At 51.4% G+C, this 18548-nt stretch overlaps 4 protein-coding genes across 4 annotated transcripts; 1 reads left to right on the top strand and 3 right to left on the bottom strand.

Moving 5' to 3' along the window:
• Nucleotides 1–1175: 1175 nt before the first annotated feature.
• Nucleotides 1176–2257, bottom strand: BDV14DRAFT_169363 (uncharacterized protein). Its single transcript, XM_073768027.1, has one exon. It carries the CDS (start codon nucleotides 2094–2096, stop codon nucleotides 1365–1367), a length of 732 nt encoding a protein of 243 aa, XP_073630463.1. The 5' UTR covers nucleotides 2097–2257; the 3' UTR covers nucleotides 1176–1364.
• A 447-nt stretch (nucleotides 2258–2704) lies between these two features.
• On the bottom strand, nucleotides 2705–6045 carry BDV14DRAFT_207391 (nitrate reductase; the record flags this gene model as incomplete). The annotated part of the gene is made up of 4 exons (XM_073775130.1): nucleotides 2705–2745; nucleotides 2802–3707; nucleotides 3757–5686; nucleotides 5743–6045. The coding sequence occupies 4 exons, from the start codon at nucleotides 6043–6045 to the stop codon at nucleotides 2705–2707; spliced, it is 3180 nt and encodes a 1059-aa protein (XP_073630464.1).
• A 424-nt stretch (nucleotides 6046–6469) lies between these two features.
• On the bottom strand, nucleotides 6470–8200 carry BDV14DRAFT_207392 (cytochrome P450; the record flags this gene model as incomplete). Its single annotated transcript, XM_073775131.1, has 6 exons — nucleotides 6470–6741; nucleotides 6822–7011; nucleotides 7078–7699; nucleotides 7758–7864; nucleotides 7926–8104; nucleotides 8185–8200. 6 exons carry the CDS (start codon nucleotides 8198–8200, stop codon nucleotides 6626–6628), a joined length of 1230 nt encoding a protein of 409 aa, XP_073630465.1. The 3' UTR covers nucleotides 6470–6625.
• Nucleotides 8201–11391: 3191 nt separating this feature from the next.
• BDV14DRAFT_169375 (WD40 repeat domain-containing protein) lies at nucleotides 11392–17571 on the top strand. Its single transcript, XM_073768028.1, has 5 exons — nucleotides 11392–11808; nucleotides 11880–12477; nucleotides 12526–12649; nucleotides 12696–13007; nucleotides 13063–17571. The coding sequence occupies exons 2-5, from the start codon at nucleotides 12072–12074 to the stop codon at nucleotides 16988–16990; spliced, it is 4770 nt and encodes a 1589-aa protein (XP_073630466.1). The 5' UTR covers nucleotides 11392–11808; nucleotides 11880–12071; the 3' UTR covers nucleotides 16991–17571.
• Nucleotides 17572–18548: the final 977 nt, after the last annotated feature.

An 18548-nucleotide genomic window follows, 5' to 3' on the forward strand; every position in this document is an offset into this window, starting at 1 on the left:
GCCGTGGGAGATTTCGTTGCAAATATCCTGAGTGTCCTGTCCTCAGTACTAGACTCGGGGGTCTCAACATTAGTCTTCTGCGCAACGTTCTCCCAAATATTTTTCTCTATAGTAATCCTTTTGTGAGTGTTATTGTATCCTCCACTCCTTTCTTGCCCGTCGATACCAGGTCTCGGGCATCTGGTACATCAAGCTCATACGAAGTTGATGTGTCTAGTACCCCAAGAGGCACGGATGGATATGCGGACACCTCCAACTCTTGTTCGGCATGATTTCAGATATAAAAGCAGAAAACGAAGACGTTCTGCGCAGTATGATATCTAGCGTTCAAAGGTCGACACCCGAACGGAGTAAAGGCCCTGATGGTGGTGGTTTGGTGGAACGAAGTGGAACGAAGTGGAACCTGATCGGCCTGGTATTAGGTAGGCGATCGTCGCCCACAATCCAGGGGGTGGTCGGGGGGGTCTGGACAACAGTGGCGAAATTCCGCTAAGCGTCTAGACCGCAATCTGAAAATGATTGAATCTCAGATCGCTTCGTTTCCGCTGAGGTAGGTGGTGGGAGAATTGATCAACTTGCGATCAACGGCATCACTTTAGTCACACTCCTATAATGCTCGTCACCCTCGATAGCCATGGCGATCGATCCCTTCCGAGCTCTACCAGTGGAAATCGTCCTCCCTATCTTTGGGGACGTTAGCAATTTTGCCGGTGTCGATAGCCTGCTGTCAGTTTTTCCCAGGGTATATGCAGTATTCCTAGCCAATACCTCGCGAATAATTCCAAATTTGCTGCAAAACTGCCCAAGCACCAAGTACAAACTACACAGCCTATTTCGCACCCTCGCACTTATCCGTTCCCCAGTAGTTCTCTATTCTATTATATCTTGGGCTTCGACGAGGCTGAAACTTGGGAGGAGGGTGCGGTTTGCGGTTGTGAAAGGGCCTGGGTTGGGCATGGTGGGTGGTTTTGTTGGTTGGTTTGGTGCCCATCTTGGGTTGTTCAGGGTTTGATGCGATATCGAGATGGGTGGTGATCTGCTAAATGGTGGTGAGGAGGGTTATATGTGTTTTGGCGTAAAGAGACTTTTTAAAGAGACAGAAAGACTATTTTGATCAACGACAGATTATAAGAGCGATTCAGAGGGCAGTGAAGTAGGCATTTATTATATGTGTCCTCCCATTTGAAGTATTACTTGCAACAAAGCTTGGGAAAGAATCCCTTGAATTGTTTGAATAAGAACAGGTTAGATGAGGCATGAATTCGTACATTTCAGGTTGTACACTAGACCATAATATGCAGCTTACCTGCCCCTTGTCCTCCTCCACAGCCCCCTCTCCAGGATAAAGGATATAGGTAAAATTATCAGAATAACGCGTCTACAGCCCATCCGCCCACAAGAGCACAGACCACAACACCGGCAATCCCAGACTTCGAAAAACCAAGACTCGAACCAGCATCAGTAGGCGCCGGATCCTCCTCGCCAGACTCAGTCTCACTCTCGGAATCGGTCTCGGTAGGTGACGGCTCACTGCCACTATCCGTTTCGCTATCCGTTTCGCTCTCTGTCTCCGTTGCTGTAGGCGACTCGGTACTGCTACTGGTATCATCGCTTGTGGTCGTGGATTCGGCAGATGTTGTTGTCGCAGGCTCAGTAGGAAGCGTAAACGTCTGATCATCTTCATCTTCACTCCCCGTCGAGGTCGAAGTAGCGGGCAAAGTGGTAGTAGCAGGAACAGTCGGCAACGTAACCGTCTGATCTAGATCATCCTCCTCCTCATCCCCATCCCCACCATCAACCCTAACAACCTGAAACCCTTTCAAATCCAAACTCGCCTCCTTAACGAAGTTCTCCGTTGCCATTCCCGCCGGCTCACCGTCACACTCATCGTTTGAAAAGAGGAGCATATTGATATTCTCTTCGCCTTCGCCGTCAGCCGCAAAGATCTGGCCCTTTGCGTGGTTTACGGCGATGCAGGAGCTTGGTCCCGTGCCGCTTTCTGTTGTTGCGGATCCGGATGATGTGCGCCAGGTGAATGTCCAGGCGTTTGTGGCGGTGGCGTGGAGGGCAAGGAAGAGGATGGTTGAGTGTTTCATTTTGAAGACAGTCCTTATATATACCTAGATGTGATTTTATATGTATGATGGTTCCGTATGGTGGCGCAATTGACACCTGAAAAGAAAAGTTGGAGAAAGCAAGTTCAACCGGACACGACGCGGTACTTAAACCTCCCAGATCCCGGTTGGGAAGGTCGTATTTGAGCGGCTGAGTGACGCTTGGCGGGCGGGATGATGCTAAAGGTGGTTTAGTAACTGCGCATCTGTGGAAGCCGATTGGAGTTGGGTTATGCAGGTCGCTCGTGCTTGGGCGGGGCGGGACGGGGCGTATCGTATGGTGAGCCATCACCGCCACCTGCAACCCTCTCTCAGTGCCGTTGGATCTCAGAGAGGCCGGGTGCTTCGAGCTATGAATATAGGAGCAGAAGCTGGGTTAATCCATTATTTTGCGGCTTCAGTGTCCATGACGTGTGGCGTAATGCTTGGAAAGACTCAGGAGCGATGTTTGTTGGCTTTTGGTGATCTGCAATGGATACGAGGTAGGGTTACAGCACAGCGGCCCTAAACCATCTTAGTCCTGGTCTCGAGTTGTTTCCAGGCAACCGTTTAATATCTGTCCATTAGACGTCTGCATCGCCAATTGGCAATCATAGACCAAGCATATTCTCGTCCCTGACATATCCCCAATCTACCGTCATTAGCATTCGCCTATAGTCAAGGAACAAGGTTCCAATGGAAACTCACCATCCAGCGCAGGCAAAACAGCCTTCTCAATCATGACCGGCGGCCCACAAAGAATAACCACATTCTCATCGGCCGGCTCAGAAAGATGCTCCCGGATAATCTCCTTGTTGACGTGCCCCTTTAACCCCTTCCAGTCATACCCCGGTGAAGAAATAACATGCGCGATCTTCAACTGACCGTTACTCTCCCTCTCGAATTTATCCAGTTCGTCGCGGAGAAGAATATCGTCGGGCGTTTTGTTTGCGTCTATAACGCGGATCTCGGTCTTGTCGTCTTTATTTAGCATTATTCGTGCGATGAGCGCGTAGCCCGGTGTTATCCCTGTTCCGCCGAGGACAAGGGAGACCCGCTTATACTGTATTTTATCGCCGGAGACTGTGAAGTACCCGTCTCCTTCGTAGGTGATGTCCCCTGTTGGGCCGCGGATGTCGACTTCTTCGCCAATGGGTAAGCAGTCCAGGATATTGGAGAGGGCCCCGCCTGGTTGGGTTTCGTCTGGGAAGTACGTTTTTACTGTTAGCATGAATGATCCTTTTCCGTCGCGGTATGAGGAGAGGTTATCCTCTTCGTCGGCGTTTGACTCTGATTGCGAATTGAGACGTGGGAGGAGAGGCAGGGTCGGCGTATATGGCCTTATGACCATTTTGTCTCTCATGTGGAAAGCCATTTCGATATGCTGACAGGCACCGATGCCGAGGACGGGTTTGCCCTCGGGTAGTTGGAATGTGTATTCCCTTGTATCTGGGGAGATGGGTTTTCGGTCGACGAGTTTTACAGCGACCCAGCGGTGTTTCTCTAGCGCTTGGCCTTGTATCCCTGGTGCTTGTTCGCGTTCTTTGGCGACTTCTTCTGCGTTTTTCTGGATGTATTTCATTGCTTTTTCGGTTACGGTTCCGAGGATGCATTCTAAATATCGTTAGAAGAGATGTTATATAGGTTACTGGATGTAACATACCCTGCAACTTCGACGTGGCATAATCATCATGAATACTAGAGTACTCTTCCGTGGTCTCATGGTGAACCCGTCCAGCATGCGCAAGAATTGGACCAGGACCACCAGGATGCCACGAAAGCACACTCGTAGCATCATACACCTTCCCATTGACAACAATCCAGCAGTCTTCCTTCGTGTTATGCTTCTCGATCTCCTCGCGCGTGAACTGCTTCTCTGGTGCCGATGCCTCCTGCGCCGCGGCCTTGATCTGGTTCTCGGCACTCGGCTTCATCCAGCCCTCGTTTCCATTCGCTGGCTCAACGGGGTGTCGGAATAGGAGGTGGACGTCTCCTGATTTTGTGTCTTTTCTGTAATTCATCGAGCTTTTCACCGTGTACCAACAGTTATTCATTGTTCCGGAGATATTCCATCGCAGGTCCTGAGGCTGCGTATTCTCTGCGCTGTCGGTGGCGCGTACGGTGATACTCTCTGCCTGCGCGAGGAGTATAAGTTCGATATCAATATGCCAATGAACCCACGTCCAGAACTTATCATCATGACGGACAGGTCTATCCGGCAACCGTCTAATAGCATAAAGCCAGTTTTTCCCCCCATCAAGCGAGACTTCCACTCGTCGCACGGGATGTCCACTCCCACTATACGCGAACCCAGCAACGCGATAACTTCTCCCCTTCCTAATTTGGGATAACGGTATTCTCTCTCCCTGCGCCGGCCTCGCAATAACGGAATTGACTATCTGCTCGTAGCACGCTGTATCCGGGTGTTCGAGGAGGATCTTCGCGAATTCACTGCTCATATCTGTGACGAAACCAGGTAACATCCTGTTATCGTACCGGTGGTAATGCGAGTCATTTTCTTTATCGCTGATCCAGATCTTCTTCAGCCATTTGACACACCGCCCGCCGACGTACCCTGGTATCATCACGCGCACGGGATACCCGTGGTCTGGCGGAAGTGGGAGGTCGTTCATTTCGTATGCTAGTATCACGTCGTTGAAGGGGTCCATTACGTGGGCGAGTGGTATGGAAGTAGCGTACTTCCCCTCGCTAGGTTCATCCGCGCCTTCGAAATGGATCCAGTAGCGCTTATTTCCAGAATCAGGCATGCGCTCTGGGATTCCAGCTGCTAAAAGGACATTTCGCAATAGTGGACCCTTCCAGTATGCGCAGCCTACGCCGCCGGGGCCCCAGTTGAAGCCCGTTGTTTGCTTGCGCATGTTCAGTTCTTTGCGGCGGCCGTTGTCGCATGCTAACAAGATAGGGATGTTGATTGGTTCGAAGTTGTTCGCGAGTTCGCGCATTGATAGATTCACCCGGCCATCGATTTCGATTTCGTGGAACTCCCAGACTAACTTTGGGACTGGGCCGTGGCTTCTCACATAGTGCAATTCGTTCGGTGTAATTAGGCCTGCGTTGTGTAAGGCTGATAAGGGGGGTTCGGCGTTGAGTGGAAGTTTCCCTGTTAGGCGGATTAGAGACGGAGAGCGCGGGATCCAGTTGTCTGGTGTGAATTGGTCCGCTGTGTCTATCGATGTTGGAATGTTGTTTGATACGGGGGATGTGCCCTGGCCGTTGTTTTGCTGCAGGTTGTTCATGTGGTCTTTTTCATGTTGGATGGCGCGGAGGAGAGCCATTTCTGTGGGTGTGAATTTGTCCAGGCCGTTGGAGTCTTCTTCCTCTTGGTCTTGGGCTTCTTGCTGGTTTTCTGGCTCCTCCTGCTCCTTCTTTTCCTCGTCGTCGTTATCATCTTTACTTTCATTTTGTTTTTGCTGCTTCTCTTGCTCCTCTTTGTTCTTTCTCTCCTCCTCTTCCCTCTTCCTCCTCTCAACATTAGCAGGCCACTCCTGCCCCTCCTTAACCCAATCTTCCGTGAAAGCAGGAACATACCGCCACCCAGGCGGCCTCTTACTAGGATGCTTCAAATGAAACGCCTGTGAACACGTTAATTACCCCCAATAGCAAAATGAGGAAAGTAAGTATAGCATACCTCCCGATCAGCTTCATCCTCAATAACCCCCCTCCAACTAACAAGTTCCCCCCTGCCAACTTTCTCCTTCAATACCCTCACCTCCTCCCTCGCCTCATTTACACCCGCGGGACTTTCACCAGGCTCATCGCCTATATGCGTTTGGCCTGCGTATCGACCGCAGGAGTTACGGAGGCCGAGGCGGTGATGGCCTGGTTGTGCGGTCCAGTCTGGTTCGTTTTTTATTTCGGATAATGAGGAGCCGGGGTGCCCTGTGGTTGAAGTTGAGGGGGAGGCGCGTGATGGGGTGGATGGTTGGCGCATGGTGTTCGCAGTGTTCGCATTGATTTACCTATGCCCCGGTTGTTGCCGTACAAGATAGAAGGTTTCTGAAAACCAGGTACGTGGTACTTCTAACCCCGGGATTCAGGAGACAGGTGAGTATGTATATCTTTCCAACGGAGACTGCCCCTTCCCTGTACAGAAGTTAACTACCAAGACCGGGGTAAGATGAGATATGCCTAAGACCAAATTCTGGTTCCAGTTCCTTGGCTACAGCTAAGTTACGCAAGGCTAGTTCCACTGTCCACTGCCTACAACTACGTAACAAGCCTACTCTGTAGAATCACCGATGGGGCCATGATCGAGGATCAACTGCGTGACCATGATATTATTAAGTCAAAATGATCTCATTTCTCGTCAAGTGGATCTACATTCTACCGAAAGCTTGTCGCTTGCACTTCCCCACTCTCACTCTCCACTGTTCTGGGCGATCCGGGTGGAGATCTACGGAGTACAGAGCACGTAGTTATGGAGTACAGATCGATGCAAATTGCAATATGTTGCTATTCGGTTAATATTGGACATATCATACTAGGATCTGCCGAGACTCCTCCAAACTAACTTAATCAAAATAAACAGGCAACTTTGCAACACCCACATTCTGCGTACCCGGCGTATACTCCAATTTCTCGGGCTTCACAGCAAGACGGAGATTAGGCAGTTTCTGCAAAATCGAGCCTGCTCAACACAATCAGTATCATTTCACCCACAACCATATCCTACACTATCAAAAAGGGCAAGGAATGTACCATACGTACCAAAAACAGCCTCCAACTCCAACCGCGAAAGCCACTGCCCCTGACAGTTATGCGGGCCGTACCCGAATGCCAGGTTCTTGTTCTTGTCGATGTTGCGGTGGATGTTGAAGGTGTCGGGGGAGGTGTACACGCGCTCGTCGCGGTTTGCGGAGCGGACGGAGCCGATTAGGCCTGTGCCTTTCTTTATCTCCTAATTACGTACCTTCATTAGCTTTGCTGATGAATGGATTGAAGGGGTCAAGGGGATGGAACGTACCTTTCCACCTAACTCGACATCAGCCGTCGCAACGCGCCGACTATTCAGTGCAGACGGGGTATGAAATCTCAGCGTCTCCTCAACAACATTCCCCGCAAGGCCAGGATCCCTCTTAACCTCCTCCAACTGATCCGGATGCAAAAGGAGACTTAGGATCCCGAGCGCAACAGAACTCATGATCGCCGAGTTCCCGGCAACGAAAATCATATAGATGCTCGTGATAAGCTGGTCGCGCGTGATATTCCCGGGCTTCAATTGCTCCGTTACAAGCTTGCTGACGATATCCTCGTCCGGATGTTTCGGGCTCTTGGTGCGTTCTTCAACGAGCCGGCTCATGAAGTCGTGCAGGTCTGTATGGTCTGATTCAGTTGCTGTGCCGCTTGTGCCGCCGAGTTCAGTCGAGCTGTTTAAAAGCTTCTCGGTCTCGAGTTCGGAGACGGCAAAGATAGTCTGCAGGAGGACTTTTGGGTTAAGTGGTGTGGCGAGCATTGAGACAAGATCGACGGGACCCTCTTTGCATCCTTTTTTCTTGATGTTTGATAGGAGGCTGTCGACGATCGATTGGACTTGTGGTCGAAGTTTTTCGGTGGTGGATTTTGTGAAGAGGGATTCGACCATTGCTCTGTTGTACGTTAGTCGAGCTCTAACAGTATCTAGGCTAATAGGTAACATGGCTTTACCTCTGCTTCGCATGTTCCGGATCATCCATGTGCACGAATGTTGGCGTGACGCCCTCTTTCTTTGTACCGGGGTGGATCTCGGGGTATCCGTCGAAATTGTATCGGGCCTGGTATTTCCTTCGCTTTAGCATTTGCCTTTCTTGTTCGGGGTTGCTTGGATCAGCTTACGTTTGAAAGTTTATCCTTACTCAACAGCTCACAAACTTCATTGTGCCTCGTTACAATCCAAGCCGGTGTCCCGTCGAATAGCTGGATTCTATGAACTGGTCCTTTATCTCGAAGACGCTTAAGTTCGGCAGGAGGGTCGTAGGACTTTTCGGGGCGGGCGAAGGGGTATTGCGGGAGGTCTGTAGGTGAGGAATTTGATTAGCTCGAACATCCTTTTCTTGCTTCCATCCAAAAGTAGACGGGATAGACCCGGACATACCGGATGTACTCGACATGGTAGTGTAGACTTCTCAAAACTAAGTTCTTGAGAATCGGTATGGTTTTGCTGAGAGAATGTAGATCTGGAGATCAATCCAACAAAGTTGGTTATTGTAAACTTCAAAGGACAATAGTCAATGTCATCTGGCCGTCGACAGATCGGCCGAATTAACTCTCCCGATCCAGCCGTGACGATCGACCCACACCGTTGAGCCATGGCAGGGACGTCATCATGAGGGCAGGTGGACTAGCGAATGAGACGATTGCATTAATAAGACATTGTTGAAGGCTGTTAACTTGAGCAGTTGAAGGAGGTACAGAGTAGTCTCGGCCGAAGTAGTAGAAGTGGACTGTGGGCTTTGTCAAACAGGGAATCGAGACATGTTTTCTCCGCGGGGGGGATTGGATACCTACTGCGCGCTGTACGATGCTTAAATCTGGACCTGTGCTATGACTAGATCTACACTGATGATCCCGTTCAAATCAATACCATGACGAGGGCCTACTGTAGCTGAGTCTTTTGGTGGATGTGTCTTTGCCTGAGGTTGGCTGTGGACGTTTTGTCATAATAGACAAAATATATATCTTCATAGTTCGACAGAATATCAGACGCAATCGCCACCGATATGTATTTTCGCTACAGCAACAAGGACAGCCATTTAGCCTACTCCGCAAAAAAGCTTCTTAGGTTCAAATGGCATTATTTTTCTCAATAAACCTGGTTTGAAGCTGAAGTGGTTGAGCCGAGGTGACTACATCAACGAGTAATGTACTAGGTCACGTGAGCGCTCTCAACGACATGCCAAGCCCAAACCACTGCCCCAGACTTACCTCTAGTTTACCTACTCAATGAAGCCTGAATACATAGTGGCCCCTCAACCGGAAGTGAAGGCGAGAGAACAAAGCTACCTAAATGGACTGCGCAGTTCTATAGAACTATGAGGACCCAGCGAGGCACTGATTCTCGGAAGGGAGAGACACGTAAGGGGTGCTGAGAATGAAGGGTCCTTCTCATCTGTCTGCTACGGGTTAAGCTGGAACTGCACCGAGGGCAGACAGGTACTTGAGATCAGGAGCCAGCTGCGCTCTAGCTTGCAATGAGGGGTTTACTCGTTGCGCCTTTCGCCCAGCGGCAACGGGACCTACGATGGTGTCGACTCGCCGGGTGCTTGACCGTCTTCACGTCATCCACTTATTGATGTGCCACCAGCCAGGGGGCACCGTTGAGTGGTTCGGACGCTTGATCAAATGAGATATCTCTGGCGCAGGGAGGATTTGATCATTTGGGATGGAGAATATACCAACCGTGTCAAGGTGGGGATTCGCACGATAACCACACTGGATGGCACCGTGCTCGATTGCGTTCACCCAGAGAATTTGAGATTCGGCATCCTGCCGAGGTTCGTGCGAAGCGATGTGGTGGGTTAAATCAAGTTGTCTCATCTGATTGTTGAATCGAGAACAATAGGAAAATGAGGTTGGGATACATTGTCCAGATGTTATAGTAACATCAACGCTGGAAAATGCGGATTGTGTCATCGGGAGCCGCATGTTTCGCACTGCTCATGACTCGGACAAGTCTGAAAGATCATTTTAGTCAACCGATCCTTGCGACACCTTCCGCTGAACTGCAGGCTTGGGTGCATAGAATCGGCGGTTATGGACTTCAGCCATGTGTACGTGCCGCCGCCATTTGGATCTGGATTCCCAGAGAGCTGGGCCACCTTGCAGGAATCGGAGGATTTCAGCGTCTCGCGCGTGGTGTGGAACATGCAGGCGGGTGTTCGAGAATCAAGGATGCACGAACTCAATTCCCAGCGGCACAGGATGCCGCTGCATGCAAAGCGGAAGCTTGAGCATTGTTCCTCCAAGAGAGGCTATACCTCAATCGCTATGCACGCGATGCTAGTATGTGCACTATCCCTCACGACGGCGGCTGGACTGAGATGCACTCATCCAATAGATAAGCACTTAGAATGTCGAGGACGATGAAGCAACTCAAGATGGTGGAGGTATGATACATGTAACTGTCATGTTCTCAGGGTCGACTTGCTTTTTAGAAATGTCTTGACCCTCCATCATGCCAGAGTTCCGCATTAAGTGCACAGTCCGATGTCTTCTATGCCGTGGAAGATCTGATCGCAGGAGATCGTCAACCGTGTCCGGTTCGATGCCGTTTGGTAGCAGGGTCTGCGCCGACAGTGTGGTTGCAAGAAAATCTGATAGGCACGGCAATCGTGGAGAGAACAATGGTCTCTTTCAAAGAACGATACCATCGGACATGCCGACTAAACGGTTGATAACCGCGCGCGAGATATTTGTCATGGCCAGTCTTGGAGGCTGGACTTTATGCCCGCCCAGCCCTGAAACTCAAATCAGTGCGCTGCCGATCTCAAATACCCGATGAAGGAGGGTGACTACTCGCGGCGATCCTCCGGTCAAGCTCAACGCTGATTCTCTGGCAGCCGCGCTTGCGTCATGGTGTGAGGGGAAAGCAGAAGGATTGGAGCTAATTGTGAAGTCGATGTAACTGCGAAGATCCTTTAGAGGGGTTCGTCGCCGAGCACTGATCACCATGAGGATCCCGGAGGCGACGTCTAGACCTGCGGCGCGGCTAAGAGGAGTTGGTGAGGTCCAACGGTCGGTCACCAGTTCGCTATATTTGGCGGCAGATTGAGGCTGCATGATGATGATATCGGAGAGTTAGCGCGATGTCATGGATTGAGGTTCTTTGTCTGGTGTGGAGCACACTGCGGTTATCACATTCGGTGCAGAAACTGGTCACGGTCCAAGCTCTCGGATATCCCCGCAGCGGCATGGCGGTGGGTCTGTCAACACTCAACATTGAGAACGGTCAGCAAGTATCACACTGAAAGTTGAGAGATTGAAAAAGGGACATAAGATATCACGTGGCATCCAGAATGAAACTACTCCTGACTCCTTGCAGTGTGGAGAGGTGTTAAATAGGGGAGATACAGAGAGGTGATTGCTGGAAAGAGAGAGAGAGAGAGAGATGATTTACGCGCCCTGCTGGGTCCCGTGACAGCGCCAAGAGGGCGTCCTGAGAAGATTATTGGGGCATCCCGTGATGAAGGCTGCAGGTGAAGAATGAGAAGCAGCCAATCAGGTGACTGAAGACCACACACTCGACTGCTTCTGGCAGTGTCACCTCTTGCTCTGCTTCTGCTCTCCTGAGCCCTGCCGGTGCGACAATTGGACAGCAAACTGCCTCTGCAGGTCACCGCTGGGATGCTAGTTGGGTCTTCATCTCGCCCTCCCTTGGCGCGCCTCCGATTGCTTGAGCCCTCGAGATTCGGATCGTCTGTTGCCGCTGCCTTCGTCGCCTTCTGCTTCTGTTCATCCAACTCTGCTGGAATCTTAATTTGTGGACTCGAGTCTGTCCCCATCCCACTGCTTTCTTCATAAAGTCACTGTCGTCCGTGAGAACCTCACCCTGAAAAAAATAATAATCTATCCGGCTTGCGCTGTATGACCATCACTCGCCGATCTTCATCAGTCGTGAGCTCGCCCCCTCCCCGCCCCTCCGCCATCCTAGTTGTCCTAGCGATCTCCTGCATCGGTGTTTCTTCACTTGCATATCTCATCTCCTTTTTCTTGGTCTCCTGTCAGCAAAACCTCCGCATTGCTCCGCAACCCGCATACCGCTCTTCGCTGGCTGATAACATATTTTCCTAGATCTCCCCAATCTTTCTCTAGTCTGAAACCAATTCATTCTCCTCGATGCGCTGTTGACCTAGGTGGTGATGCTTCTAACACCCTCGTCTCCGTTTTGTCGGTTTTCCCATCCTTACCGCTGTTGATTGCCTGTGGATTGCTTGAATTTTGCGGGGATAGAGTTGAAAGAAAGGTCCGGGGCCTGGCAGAACAATGGTCGAGGTAGCGTGGAGTCGGAATCCCATTCCGGATACTCGATCGACCAAGAGTGTATCCGTGGCCTCGCCGATGCCTAGCCAGTCTCAGGTCGGTGCTTCACAGTTCGATGCCTGTGCGTCTACCGCATCGTTGTTTCTCTACGCCCAGGGCTCCGCCATCCTTTGCCTTCACCATGACACACTAGCTCTGGAGCGCCGATTCGAGAACCACAAGGAGGATATTGTTTTTATATCAGTCGATAATATTAGTGAACGTGGAGCTGGGCGGTTGGTTGTCAGTTACGATGCGAGCAAGACGGCGATAATTTGGGATCTTTTTACGGGAAGCGTCCTTGCCCGGTTTGCTTCTTTTGAAGCGCTCAAGGCCGCATCCTGGATGAAGGACGGCAATGTCGCTTTTGGTATTTTACCCAGTGCCAGAACTTGGTCACTCTACTGACGCTGGACAGGAAATGAGAAAGGTGATGTAATTCTGTTTGAGCCCTCAACTTCCGACAATGTTTCTTGCCGTACCATCTTCGATCCGATCACGGCCTTGGCACCGGCCGCTGATTGTCGAACATATGCCATTGGGTACGTTCTGCAACGTCTCATAGCGACCTTACCTAACATGATACAGGTACCAAAACGGATCAATACTGATTGCCACCCTTCTCCCCACCTTTACTATCCTACATACTATGACGACTTCCCGAGGCCCGTCACCAATCGTTTCGTTAGCATGGCATGCTTCTTCGTCTAAACAAAAGTCGGATATGTTGGCGACAATGGCGGCAAATGGAGATCTGAGAGTATGGAGTGTTGCCAAACCGCCGGGCAAGGAGCCTCCACGCGTTATCCGGGTGCTCAAACGATCTGACTTTTCGTCGTCGTCAGAACCAAAGTGGATGGGTTGGTCCAAGAATGGAAAGATCATACAGTACTTGGATGGGTTAGTTGATCGCCCCAAGTAATTTGCCTTTCCGGCTCATTACTGACTTCAACAGAGAGACTTGGGCTTGGGACGTCAAGACAAAGCACATCACCTACGAACCTATCCCAACAATTGACAGCCCGCTCGGCATTGCTAATTACGGACCTACAGCGGCTCTCTTCACCCTCGGCCCCCAATTCACAGTCCAGCAGTATGACTTGGAACACCCAGCTATGGTAGCTAACGTGCAGCACGCGCCTGTCAACTCAATGACCTCGGCGTTGGACCAGATGCGGGCTCGAACAAAGTCGTCGTCCCCACGTGCCCTACAGGATCCCCCGGAGATGCGAGAGTCGAACTCTTCTAGACGCCGAACTCCTTTCGACTCCAGCGGCATCGAGGCCGTGAGACAACAGCGTGCCGAAATGAGCAGTCCCGAGTCATCACGCGGCCGGGCGGCTTCTGTTAGCTCAAAGGCATCGTCGGACAAGTACAAGCCGCCGTTCTCGCCGCCAACCCGATCCGCCCATACTGCGACTTCTTTCTCCTTGACATCTGCTGGCAGGGACACTCCGCAACCATATACATATGCCTCTTCTATCTCCATGTCATCCGCCAAAAGCTCCCGCCCTGGATCTCGCCTTCGTAATGAAGTCCAGTTTAGCCCGGCAGACAAGAATGTAGACCTCTTCCCCTTCACTCGTGCCCGGCTCAACGATGTCCCGTATCGGTCTCAGCAGCCTTTGGATGAGAGCCATTTAACTCCAGATATCCTACGACGGCAGATGTTGAGCATGGTATTCGGCTGGGATGGGGATATCGAGGGGCTTATCAAGGATGAACTGTACCGCCATCCTCCTGGAAGCGCAGCGGCCATTCTCCTGGGACAGTGGATCGACGAGTCTGACACCGACCACATGGCGTCGATGATCACCGCTGGGCCTGCGTCAATGGCGGACTGGATGTTATTGGCATTGAGTCAGATGAACGGTCAATCCCAGGCAAACAAAGTCGGTCAAGCCTTTGTACAGAAGCTGTTGGAGCTTGGAGATGTCCACAGCGCGGCTACAATTTTGATTGGTCTTGGCGATAGGGACGAAGCAATCGAGGTCTACGTTTCGCAAAACTACTACATGGAAGCTATCCTCATGACCGCCTTGGTCATGCCGACCGACTGGCAACGACAGTCATATCTTGTTCGCCGGTGGGGTGAACATGTTGTTGCTCACTCCCAGCAGCAATTGGCAATCCGATGCTTCATGTGCACAGGCGTCGAGCCTTCCGATCCGTGGGCATCTCCGGCTGTCCACCAAGCAAACTTTGGGGAGATCCCGATCCCAGGCCGCTCGCCAGTTGGGTCACCCGAGCCTGGGTTCTCCAGCGCTCCTAACATTTTGCACGCAAACGCCTCCGCAGCTGCCAATCGCCAATCTCTCAAAGCTCCTTCCTTGAAGTTGATTACTTCATTCGACGGTGGATCTGCGCGCTTCCGTTTCCCTGGCCTCAAATCTGACGACCGAACTCCTACTAATGCCCCGGGCGTCACACCCATTGCTGAATCTGCAGCTGGCTCCTCGGCCATGTCACCGGGTGGCTTTGGTTCCTACAAGCTCAACAACATTCAAAGTTTGAACAACGCCATGAACAGCAGGTCTGGGACACCTCTGTTCCCTAAACAGCGACTGCCATCCATTGGCGAGACTCCGGTAGACGTTCATCCACCTACCTTTCTTTTCAAAGAAGCGTCAAAGAAGCTAGTTGACTATGGGTCGACGTCGGAGAACGACGACACGAGCCAGAGTCAACCCAATGATAAAGATGACGACCTCGACCTTGGTTTACTGCCATCGGCAACGTACGATCCCGAAGAGGGCATCAAACCTAGTCCGCAAACAGCCGTCCAAGCAACAACCGACAAGTTTTCAACAATCAAAGGCCTGCCCTCCCCAGCTCCTGGTATTTTCGAAGCCCTCAGAGAACGGTCGGATAGCCGCTTGAGTGGAAAGGACCGCAAGCCAGATGGTCTGCACCTCTCTCTTCTACCTGGGGAGTCGTCGCACGACGAGCAGCCTGATACATCCAACTCGCTAGCTGCTAGCTACAGAAGTGGCCCGTCTACGGCCAATAGCTTTGTAGCCAAGAGTCCCAGTGTCAGCGGACGGAGCATCGACCAGTACATCCACAGCCTTGACGAGGCCAGCTACCATTCGCGCAAAATTAGTGGCAGTGGTCATCGTCGCCCGAGACGCAATACTAATGAATCGATGACTGAGTCGGGGACCCTAAATACGCTCAAGGCAAGGTCTAGGAATGCCTCCAACGACACCCGCGGTCGTAACGAAAAGCGCTATGTTCAGCCCGCTAAGAGATCGCCTTCATCTCCAGTCCCAATGTCACCAGAAGAGCTCGCTCAGTACAGTGCCAAGCACACGTCCAAGGCTCGAAGTACCAGCAGAGTTCGAAAGCCACGGTCGCGCAACTCCTCCGAGCGCCGTCAAAATCGATCCAGCAGCCGCAACCCAGCTAGCCGTCTTGAAGCTGGCGAGCAAGCTAACCGGGGTCGCAGCACTGACAGACAGGGGTCACGCAACGTATCCCCACCGTCCCCCGTACCCATGACAAACCCCGAGGACGCTCTCAAGTTCGTTGCAGGTGATAGAGAACGGAGACACCAACGCAGCCGCAGTCGTCGTCCATCTGCATCACGACGTGAACCTTCTGCCGATGGACGGCGGACAAGGGGAACTTCTCGATCCCGCCATGAGCCGGAGACGAACGAAGCCGGAGAGCAACTTTTGAGCGCCGTTGCGTATCAAGCGCCTGTTCCCGGGACGCCAAAGGATATGGAAAGCAGGTCCGAATCGGAAGCCAACAACGTTCCTTCCCCCGTTCTTTCGCCAGCGACAGTTGCCGAGATGCGGCGCAAGGAACTGGCTGCTGCTGAGCTGGAAGCGCGACGTCTTTCGCTTGCTCGAAATCCTTCCGCGCCGAACATTCCATTCCCCGGGGAAATCCAATACACTCGTGGCGTCTTGGAGAGTCCGCCGTTCTCCATCCAATCGTTCACGCCGCGCACACCCGGTCGAAATATGATTCCTCCGCCTAAAGCGTCGCCAGAGTACCCCGACAGCTCCGACTCGAATTCCTCCCGCGCCGGCGTATCCCTCGGGCTACCGTCAACACCCCGTGCAATGCGCCATCCCAAGTACGGTGGCGCCGAGTCTGAGCCCACGCCGCCTCCACCACCTCCACCCCCATCTGCGCCGCCACCAACAGACACTGGTGCTCTTCTTCTAAGCGATGCGAGATACTCTGGTGAAGCCGAACGCATTCCTCGTTCAATGTCCGTCCCGGTACCCGAGATCCAGCCCCCCAATCGTCCTATGGACATGCCGCTACACCCTCACTTTAATCCCAACCTCCCGCGCAGCCGATCCTCGGACAGGAACAAAAACGCACATCACCGTCGTCAGAGCTCCCGTGAGCTGTCCACCAATGCTGGAAACTACAACTATGGAACGTCACCCGTGACCGTTAGCATCGAAGAGACGATGGAAAAGGCAATGCCGCCAATTCTCCCAGAATTGCAGCATCTAAATAACAACACCCCACCGCCACCGCCTCCTATTCCAGCGTTTATGTCCGGTCTTGGATCTCACCGTGAGTCCTCAGGGACGATCGACATTGCAATCGACAACGGTAACCTCGGCCCCTTGATTCCTCGATCCGTGACCGCCGGGCCGACACTCAGCATCAGCACCAACATGGCCCCGGCCTCTGCGACAGAGATGAGACCCCCTATGGGTCGGCGTATGTCCCTTGAGCATAGGAGAAACCGCAGTGTCAACGAGTCTTTTTCTACCAAGATAAGAAACCTTACTCGGCGGAGTAGTCGTGGATCCGATGCCTGGGGTTCGCCGACCGGTCAGCTTCCAGCGATGGCGTTTGGCGATCGGATTCCGCAGGAGGTTGGAGGCATCGGTGATGATGGACGGATCTAATTCCTGGATCTATTCGCAATCTTCTTCCAATATCTTGCAAATTTTTCTTGTTCTGATTTCTCTATCATTTTCTGATCGTTTCTGTTACTCACGACTCTACGAATTTCCTTCTTCCCTTCGTTCTAGCCACCTTTTGTTCGCATCATTCTTGGTTACGCATTAAGCTACCCTTCTCTCCACCTTTTGTTGAACATGCCAGATCTTTGTCCCATACATTTGTGACGTCGACATATGTTTATGTTTACGTTTACGTTACTTTTCAATTCGCACCAGCATCTGCTCTCATTCATTCCGATTATACCCCCTTCATCCCCAGTATGAACCGCCTCGACTCCAACAGCCATTTGCAACGAACAGACAGAAAGGTTTACCGCCTATCAGCAGCATACGCATACCTGATGTTTTCGTCTTTCATCTTTCATCTTTCATCGCTCATCGTTCAGCACTATGGTTTTCGCTTCTTTCCCCTCTTTTAATCAAGTTTGAGCGTTTTTTTTACTACTTTATCATTCTGTATCTACATGTTGTCCGCAAGGGCATGTTTTTGAAAAGTCCACTCAATTAAGATGGTTTGATCTAGCACATATTGTTTCCTATCACTAATCCGTATGTAAAACTCGCTCGTATGTTCAAGGACTAAGTAACTCTAGATCGCGGGTTTAGGGACGGGCATGAATGTCCCGGTACCCCTTACACCTACCATAGGTACTCTTCTCCTCAATCCACAATCGAAGCAAAACATCCGCGACGCCAAGCTTCCGTAGACATATTTCTATGAATTAATATAACGATCGAAAGTTCAATCGTACCTGAAACCCCTAATTGAATCCAATAAAATCGTACCGTACTAACCGCGAAGAATGAAGCGGTTGAGCCGCAGGGCAGTGAGTCCAGTGATTATGCCTTGAGAATGTATAGTTGACTACCTGACGGTGATTGGCAAAAGGGATTAGGACGAATTAAATGGCGGGACCAAGCAAGGAAAGCGCATGAGGTATGATGGAGTCAGGACAGTTCTGTGTATAGCTGATGAATATTGCTGTACTTCGACACCTGCATGCGCCTCGTGTTGGGAAGCGCTACAAGCTGCATGGGTTCCTCAGGCGTAGCTATGATATGCCCTGCTATTCTCTATGGGCCGGAATCAGTTCTCAACGGCTTCAACTTACTGAAAGACACATTACAGTCTATATTTCTCGGGATAGAATCCTTATCCAGGGCCTAGGGCGGTTTAATATGGATGCTGTAGTGAGTTCATGCACTTTCGCCTGTTTCTTGAACTACCCAATGCTTAAAGTGTTCAATGGAAAAACCTGGAATTGGGAGATTCTGCTCGCGTTGATGCCGGGGGGTGGAATACACGAAAATGAGATGGCCTGAATGGAAGATTGTTATACCATCTCAATCTGCCCAGCGATTAGATGAGTCATTGCTAGGCTTGTTAGTATGCTTTTTAGCGCAGGGGCAGCTCAACTGGGAATAGGACATGTAACGTTGTTGAATGTCCCGACAGACGCAGCTGGAGATTGCATTAGCAGACTGCTGCCTTTGCGTCTGC

The sequence above is a fragment of the Aspergillus stella-maris genome (genome assembly GCF_047715825.1).
Source record: "Aspergillus stella-maris strain CBS 113639 unplaced genomic scaffold BDV14scaffold_13, whole genome shotgun sequence".
NCBI classification, from domain to species: Eukaryota; Fungi; Ascomycota; class Eurotiomycetes; order Eurotiales; family Aspergillaceae; genus Aspergillus; species Aspergillus stella-maris.

Coding starts and splice junctions, on each gene's coding strand:
- BDV14DRAFT_169363 (XM_073768027.1), bottom strand. CDS start 2,096: ATGAAACACTCAACCATCCTCTTCCTTGCCCTCCACGCCACCGCCACA.
- BDV14DRAFT_169375 (XM_073768028.1), top strand. CDS start 12,072: ATGGTCGAGGTAGCGTGGAGTCGGAATCCCATTCCGGATACTCGATCG. Junction 12,650..12,695: donor TGTCGAACATATGCCATTGG/GTACGTTCTGCA, acceptor AACATGATACAG/GTACCAAAACGGATCAATAC. Junction 13,008..13,062: donor ATCATACAGTACTTGGATGG/GTTAGTTGATCG, acceptor TGACTTCAACAG/AGAGACTTGGGCTTGGGACG.